Source organism: Amblyomma mixtum, chromosome 1 (assembly GCF_055824585.1).
Source record: "Amblyomma mixtum isolate Tamu chromosome 1, ASM5582458v1, whole genome shotgun sequence".
NCBI lineage: Eukaryota > Metazoa > Arthropoda > Arachnida > Ixodida > Ixodidae > Amblyomma > Amblyomma mixtum.
In genome coordinates, this window is record NC_143012.1 from 88,595,575 (window position 1) to 88,604,085 (window position 8,511).

The 8,511-nt window shown below is 52.3% G+C and overlaps 1 protein-coding gene across 1 annotated transcript; it reads right to left on the minus strand.

The window, feature by feature from the left end:
- Window positions 1-839: 839 nt before the first annotated feature.
- On the minus strand, window positions 840-5,093 carry LOC149367146 (uncharacterized). The gene is made up of 6 exons (XM_089572805.1): window positions 4,495-5,093; window positions 3,997-4,374; window positions 3,062-3,147; window positions 2,422-2,602; window positions 1,496-2,181; window positions 840-1,288 (listed from the first exon to the last, which is right to left on the minus strand). The coding sequence occupies exons 1-6, from the start codon at window positions 4,995-4,997 to the stop codon at window positions 840-842; spliced, it is 2,283 nt and encodes a 760-aa protein (XP_089428931.1). The 5' UTR covers window positions 4,998-5,093.
- Between the last annotated feature and the right edge of the window lie 3,418 nt (window positions 5,094-8,511).

The window sequence follows — 8,511 nt, forward strand, 5'->3', positions numbered from 1 at the left end:
ACGTGGCGTGACGGCTAGGGGTCCCACGGCGATGGCGCGAGGTGGAGGCCGCCTCTCTCATCGGATGTCATGTGGTGTGACGTCACGGTGTCACGTGGTGTGACGTCACGGTGTCCCGTGCTGTGACGTCACGGTGTCACGTGGTGTGACGTCTAGGGGTCCCACGCCGACGGCGTGAGTGGTAGCTCTAGCAACATGCTTCGCATAAAAACTAACGTCTACAGACCGAACTAAACGAACATTCTTTTGTTCTTAACAGCGATTAGGCATATCGCTCACCCAGAGGTCCCTACTGAAAAGTACACCTGATTAAATATAACTACATTCTACCAGATGGAGTTCAAAACTAGGTTACGGAATGTAACCTTCAACACATGTAACCAGGTGTACGGTCCATTTTAAAACTTCCGAGACAGAACTCAACTGCATGTACAGATTGTCACGGGCTTATTTGAATGCCTCCGTATATCTCAATAAATAGAGAACTTTAGGGCTCCCATTTCGAGGACTTTTAAGTGCCTCCCAAGAAAGCCTCAAACTTCCACTACCCACTTCGGCAACACACCGTGCGCTCTGAGAGCCTTTCATGCTGGCAGTCGCACAGCGCTTCTCTAATATTCACGGGGCTTCGTTCACCGCAATTTGTGAAGGGTTTGAGCGTTCAGCTCATTCCTAACTGACAACGATTCCGGTTTGCCTTTCTCCATCTAACCCCGTATGTACATGGGAGCGCCGATGCAGAAAGAGCACGACCCCACATAAACTGGCAAAATTGTTTCTTCTTGAGAACTCTTGCAAAGAATAGCACAAAGACTAAGAGCAAGCCACGTTCGTTCTTTTCAGAAGAAACTTAGGGAATTAAACTGCTCCTTGGCAGGGCAGTCATTCTCGTCGGAGCCGTCCGGGCAGTCCTTTCGGTGGTCACAGCGAGAGTGGCGAGGAATACAAAGGCGTCCAGAAGCACATGCAAACTCGTCACCCGAGCAGCCACGGCTACCTTTTGCGCCGCAGTTCATCTCGTCGCTGCGATCATTGCAGTCGTATCGGCCGTCACACTTCCACTGCTTCGAAATGCACGTGCCGTTGTCGCAGCTGAAGTAATTCCCTTTACATTCCAGCGGCTTCTTTCGGCAGGAGTCCGGTTCGTCGGAGCCGTCCTCGCAGTCTTTGTGTCCGTCGCAGAAGCGCGTTTTGTTGATGCAAACGAAGGATCCGTTTCGCGAGACGCATCCGAACTGCTTGTGAGGGCACGCCGCCATCGTCGTGCAATTCTGCTCGTCCGACCCACCTGAGCAGTCACGGTACCCGCCCTTGCAGGAGGACTTACCCCCCTGACAGAGCATACGGAATGTACAGTTCTGCTCGTCCGAGCTGTCTGAGCAATCGGGGTCACCGTCGCAGTGCCACGATTTGGGGATGCACCGGCTATTGTCTTTGCACGCCAACTCGTCGTCCGTACAGCGGATTTCCGAAGGACAATGCTGCTCGTCCGAGCCGTCTGAGCAATCGGGGTCACCGTCGCAGAGCCAATATTTGGGGATGCACCGGCTCTTGTCTTTGCACGCGAACTCATCTTTACTGCATCGTATTTCCTTACAGTTCCGCTCGTCCGAGCCGTCTGAGCAGTCGGGCTCACCGTCGCAACGCCAAGTGTCTTTAATGCAGCGGCCGTTGAACACGCACGTGAACTCATAATTCGAACACTTGTCTACAGAGGTGCAATCCAGCTCGTCCGACCCATCTGCACAGTCGCGGTCACCGTCGCACCGCCAATCAGACCTGACGCATCTGCTGTGGTCTTTGCACGGCTCCTTACCATCCTCACAGCGCAATTCAGGTGTACAGTTCTGCTCGTCCGAGCCGTCTGGACAGTTGCGGTCACCGTCGCAAAGATATTTTTTCCAGAGGCAGTAGCTGTTGTCTTTGCACGCGAACTCATCTTTGCTACAGCCCATTGGGGTAGGACAATTCCACTCGTCCGAGCCGTCTGTGCAGTCGCGGTCACCATCACAGAGCCAAATGTCTTTAATGCAGCGGCCATTGACTACGCACGGGAAGTGATCTTTCGGACACTCCACCACGGAGTTGCAGTTCTGCTCGTCCGACCCATCTGTGCAGTCGCGGTCACCGTCGCACAGCCAACGTTCCCTGATGCATTTCCTGTTGTCTTTGCACCGGATTCTGCCTCCCTCACAGCGTATTGGAGATGTACAGTTCAGCTCGTCCGAAGCGTCTTTACAGTCACGGCGACCGTCGCACCACCACGTTTTCCGGATGCACCTGCTATTGTCTTTGCACGGCAGCTCTTCATTGCCACAGCTTCTTGCAGACGTACAGTTCTCCTCGTCCCCACCGTCCGAACAGTCTCGGTAGCCGTCGCACAGCATATTTTCCACGATGCAGTAGCTGTTGTCTTTGCACGGGAACTGAAATTTTCCACACCGTAATCCGGATGTACAGTCCTGCTCGTCCGAGCCGTCTGAACAGTCGCGGTAACCATCGCAGCGCCAAGCGCCTTTAATGCAGCGGCCGTTGTCCACGCACGTGAACTTACCGTGCGAACATTTCTTTAGAGAAGTGCAGTTCTGCTCGTCCGACCAATCTGAGCAATCGGGGTCACCGTCGCACCACCAATTTTTGTCGACGCACTCAGAATTGTTTTTGCAGGGGTTCTCAGATGCCCGACAGGGTGCACAGTTCTTCTCGTCCGAGCCGTCTGAGCAGTCGGGTCTACCGTCGCAGAGCGAGTCCGGATAAATGCAACGCGAGTCCTTGACGCACAAAAACCGATCATTCGAACATTTATGTATGGGGGTGCAATTCTCCTCGTCCCACCCATCTGAGCAGTCGCGTGTGCCGTCGCACAGCTGCCATTTTTCGATGCATTCCATGCTGTCTTTGCACGGTAGCTCCCAAAACGAACAGCGTGGTCGGTATCTGCAGTTCCGCTCGTCCGAGCCATCTGAGCAGTCGCGAATGCCGTCGCAGCGCCAAAGGTAACTAAGGCAGCGGCCATTGTCGCACAAGAACTCTTGTTTCGAACATTTGGTTGGAATTCCACAATCCTGCTCGTCCGACCCATCTAAGCAGTCACGTTCACCGTCGCAAAGCCAATTTTGCCTGATGCATTTGCTGTTGTCTTTACAGCTGAAATGATCGTGTCTACAGTTTTCCCCGTATATACAGTTGTCCTCGTCCGAGCCGTCTATGCAGTCACGATCACCGTCGCATCGCCAATACATGTTAATGCAGCGGCGGTTGTCCGCGCACATGAAATTAGGCCAGTTACAAATCTGTAATGAAGTGCAATTCTGCTCGTCCGACCCATCTGAGCAGTCGCGATCACCGTCGCACAGCGAAGTTTTCGAGATGCACTTGCTATTGTCTTTGCACGGCAGCCTACCATATTCACAGCGTATCCGAGACGTACAGTTCTCCTCGTCCCAACCGTCTGAGCAGTCTCGGTAACCGTCACACAGCATATTTTTCATGATGCAGCTGCTGTTGTCTTTGCATGCGAAACTAAATTTTCCACAGCGTAGTCCGGATTTACAGTCCCTCTCGTCCGAGCCGTCTGAACAGTCGCGGTAACCATCGCAGCGCCAAGCGCCTTTAATGCAGCGGCCGTTGTCCACGCACGTGAACTTACCGTGCGAACATTTCCTTAGGGAGGTGCAATTCCGCTCGTCCGACCAATCTGAGCAGTCTGGGTCACCGTCGCACCACCAATTTTCCCTGATGCACTTGCTGTTGTCTTTGCATCGGATCTCACCTACCCCACATAGTGCACAGTTCTCCTCGTCCGAGCCGAGATAGCAGTCGCGTATACCGTCGCAGCGCCGGTTGTCATTAATGCACTCGCCATCTGGACACATGAAGAGACCTTTCGAACATCGGTTCATGGGAGTGCAATGCTTCTCGTCCCACCCATTTGAGCAGTCGGGTTTGCCGTCGCAGAGCAAATCTTTATAGATGCATTCCGGGGTGTTCTTGCACGGCAACATACTTCCCTCGCAACGCATTCGGAATGTACAGTTCTGCTCGTCCGAGCCGTCTAAGCAGTCGCGAGTACCGTCGCAGCGCCAATAGTAGTTGAGGCAGCGGCCGTTGTCGCACCTGAACTCATGCTGCGAACATTCCCTTAGAGATGTGCAATTATGCTCGTCCGACCCATCTAAGCAGTCGCGGTCCCCGTCACACAGATAAGTTTTAGAGATGCATTTGCTGTTGTCTTTGCACTGGAACTCATCTCTGTCACAGGGATAGAGGGATGTACAGTTCTGCTCGTCCGAACCGTCTAAGCAGTCGCGCTCACCGTCGCAGCGCCAGTAGTGGTGAATGCAGCGACCGTTGTCCACGCACGAGAATTCATCTGTCGCGCACTTCATTACAGAGCAGTTCTGCTCGTCCCACCCATCTTTGCAGTCGCGCTGAGCGTCACACAGAGAAGTTTTATAGATGCATTTGCTGTTGTCGTAGCACGGGATATCTGAGTCGGAACACCGTATTCGGATTGTACAGTCCTGCTCGTCCGAGCCGTCTAAGCAGTCGCGAGTTCCGTCGCACATCCAATTTTTCTTGATGCATTTGCTGTAATCTTTGCAAGGTACGGTACCTGCCACACAGCTTAGTTTCGCTGTACAGTTCCTCTCGTCCGATCCGTCGGCGCAGTCCCGCTCACCGTCACATCGCAGCGTGGCCGGAATGCATGGCCCAACTTCTCTGCACATGTACTCGCCTTCATAACACGTCGTCTTGTTGGTGCAGATATATTCGTCCGACCCGTCGCTGCAGTGCTTCGTTCCGTCACAGACATGCGCCCAGGCGACGCACTGGTATAGTAGCCTGCACTCGAACTGCTTCCCTGTGCAGTAGGGAAAGATTTGGGCAGCGCTTGGAAGGACATATGAAGTTCCAGATGCGAGGATGGCGGTCAGGAATAGCAGTGTCGAAGTAAACCGGAGGGATGTTGAAACCGCCCGCAGCTCAGCTTTCATGATGTTCACGATGCAATGCCCACCAACTGCAGGGAAAATACAAAGGTCAAGTTCGGAAAGTCATGCGAATGAAGAGTACTCACGCGTTGAGGTCCCTGGTCGAGTTCTCTCCCGGCCTGCGCTGATAAGTGGCTCAACGAAGTGGCTGCTTCTGTATGGGACTGGATGTGCCGAGGGCTGTTCTCTTTGTGGCTAATGCTTAATCCCTCTGGCGAGGAATGCCATCAAAAGGGATCTGAGGATGTGCATTTCTTGATATGAACCTAATCCTGATAAACGTCGGCACTTGAGATAACCGGCTGATCAAAGGCCGTTAGCCGGGCACGTATTTTTGATCTGCCGCCCCAGCAGGAAGTCGTACGGTTCAGGCCGATATGGAACGAGCCTCGCGCCGGAAGTGTCCGCTTTTCAATTTCTTCAACTCTGAGTTAAGATCCAGTTCTTGACAGCGGTCGGGCGGTAGCTCATCGAAACAATTCTTTATATCTGCGCCAAATTCCACTGTAATTATAATATTATCGAGTTGGACGATATTGTACGACATGTATTTCGGTGTGGTGCTGAGGAGGAAGACGAAGACTTTGTTCTCACGAGAACGCTGCCATTTTATTTGCCATTTTTCTTTGAGGCGAACCAACCAACCAACTCTGCCTTCACGTCTGTGTAGACTTTTCGCGATTTGTGCCGTAACCAGGAGGCGCCGGTCCCTTTTCCACACGGAAATGGAAGTGGAGGCTCAAGGGCCTCCCATGAAACCCGGTGGGTTGGCAGCGGCCGTCCATAGAAAACGCCCCTACAACGTTATGATGCCAGCATCCAGGCCACCACTGTTGCTGGGCCGCTAGTGATGACTCCTCAATCGGCGATGGGTTCGTATGGGTCCTCATCAAGAAGGACAATAGGAAACTGCGGCGACGTGGACAGTCCTTCGCATCAAGCAAGGCTATGATCGTCACGGCGCGAGGTCCCCCAACACGCACACTCTTGTTTGTACCAGAGACGCCAAACGACAACCTCAGCCTCCTTAACAGACAAGCCACGTCCATGTTCCTTGAAGACCTCGGCCCTAGAGGGATTAAAGACGTTAGAGTTCACCTCTACGAAAACATAATCGTCATCGATGCAACGGTGTGGAGCGCACTGCAAAGTTTGACCAGCGTAAACAAACTCGACAGCATTGCGTGCGATCCCATGTCCTCCAAGACAGCGGAACAACAGCCGGCGTCATTTACAACGACGACAAGGCGATCGCTGACGCTGATGATTTCTCTATCTTTATCAAGTCAACGTTCCACAGCATTTCATTAATGCAAGTTCAATGAGTTGCGAAAACTAAATGTGTCAAGCTTACCTTGAAGTGCGACTGCATAACATCGTATGTGAAAGCTGGGCATTTTATACACCTGGTTCAGCCTTCCGTGCGCGAGTACGCTAAAGACAGCAGAGGAACGCGCTTCACGACTCGAAAAGCGCCGCAGATAACGCAACTGACCAGGCTTAGCCAGAGCTGAACAACGCCTAATTTTTTCTTCTCCACCTCCTCTTCGAGCTAAAGTTCATGGAGGTGAAGCAAGGGCCTTCAGATAGCGAGGAAAAATTACGAGGAACTTTAGCGGCTGAAGTGGTGAAAGGCGAAAGCCTGAGTGCTGCATTCTGCTACGCGATTGTTCCCTGCACATTTTGTTGGTGCATTAATTAACTGCCAATTAATGACGCTTAAGCTTCGCCTTTAGGAGTGGAACGCGACAGCGTGTTGTAGCGCTGCCACGGAGTCCAAGGAGCGCCACCACCCGTTCGGCGCGAAGCGTTGCCCTTTGAACACAACACTTTTTGACGAAAGGAAATGGGGCTGTAATTCTCTGTCACCTCGGTGGACACCTGAGCCGCACTGTACAGGAATGGAGGAAGTGTGACTGAAAGAAGAAAGAGGGGCCGTAAGGAAGAAAAGGAAAATTGTATTTGAGGAAAGGAAATTACGCATTAACTGTCTCACATATCTCAGTAGACACCATTAGAAAATTGTATTTGAGGAAAGGAAGTTGCGCAGTAACTGTCACACATATTTCGGTGGACACCCGTCAAAATCCGCGAGCGGTGACGTCACGTAGGACAATTTGGACTAATCTGAAACGCGGACAAATACGCCTCGCTCGTCGGTAAATTGGTTTTTGGGGAAAGGAAATGTATCTGTCTCTCATATCTCGGTGGACACCTAAACCTCGCCGTAACGGGAAGGGAGTGAACGAAGACACCGTATTCACTAGACGCACCTTTGTTCATTCCAAACCATCGAGCTGGCATGGGGGAATGGGCGAGGAAGAGGAAGAAGCCGTTCTGTGAGGCTGTGCATCAACATGCTCCTTGCTGGAAACAGCGCATCGGCCGTTGGCCGAGGTCTTCCGACGTCTCAGGACACTAGGGACTCGTACAAAGTTGTCCTTCCCCGATTGCCTAGCGGTAATGTTGTCCTTAATACCGTTTTCCTGCATGCTGACCTTAAGGGTCACCCGTACCGAGCACCTGACTTCCGTGACGCACTCGCACAGATATTGGATCTCCGGGAAGTTTTGTGCATTGGTCAATACCAAAATGAGCCACGTGCTGATGGTTACCTACGAGAGTAGTTCTTCCAAACAGAAGCTTGTTAACAAAGCGGAGTTTCCTGCCAAAGGACTGAGGTGCACGGTGTTCTACCCGGATACTAAGAACGTCAAGGTTAAGCTCCTTTGGCTTCCCCGCTATATGGAGCACCGGAGGATTGTGGAAGCATCAGAGCCTTATGGCACGATTCAGTCTGTGGAGCGTGAAAAGTGGCGGTGCCCAGGGATGGAACATATGGAAACGGCGAACCGTGAAATCTCCCTCACACTCAAGGATGGAGTGTTAGCAAGCACAATTTTACACACACTTAATGTTTATGGCGTCCAGGCATTAGTCCTTATCCCAGGGAGACCTCCACTGTGCCTCCTTGGTAGCCGGGTTGGACAAGTACGGCGCCAGTGCCGCACTCCTCGATGCACCCAGTGCCGACGCTTTGGCCATACTGTGGAGAACTGCGTCTTGAGTTACGCTGACAGGCTGCGTCAAGGCCAGTGGTCACGGGAAGATGACGTGGCATCAAAACACATCATGGATGTGTCTGAGGTTGTCGACGCGACCGGAGAACTAAGTCGTGAGCATCGAATAGATGGGGAACAGAAGCCTTCAACACCTCAAATCAACACGGAATCTGAAGCGACTGGTCATCTAGCATCCGCGCCTCCAGATCGAAAATCGCCGGACCCGGGCCCCCCCGTGAGTGCTACAGGGACGAAGCTTAACAGAGTACACTGTGGGGCCAGGTGGTCATACATAATCTGAACGAACAAACGTAGCGTTTAAACAGGACACAGAAAGAACCGCACGAAGATTTTAGGAAGGGGTAAAGATCAATTGGCGAGGGAAATCTTGGTGGTGGTGGTGGTGTAACACATTTATTTATACTATATGCAAGAGAGATATTGCTTGGACCCTG

Coding starts and splice junctions, on each gene's coding strand:
- LOC149367146 (XM_089572805.1), bottom strand. CDS start 4,997: ATGAAAGCTGAGCTGCGGGCGGTTTCAACATCCCTCCGGTTTACTTCG. Junction 3,148..3,996: donor TGCGAGGGAAGTATGTTGCC/GTGCAAGAACAC, acceptor CGATCATTTCAG/CTGTAAAGACAACAGCAAAT. Junction 1,289..1,495: donor TGACCCCGATTGCTCAGACG/GCTCGGACGAGC, acceptor GTGACTGCTCAG/GTGGGTCGGACGAGCAGAAT.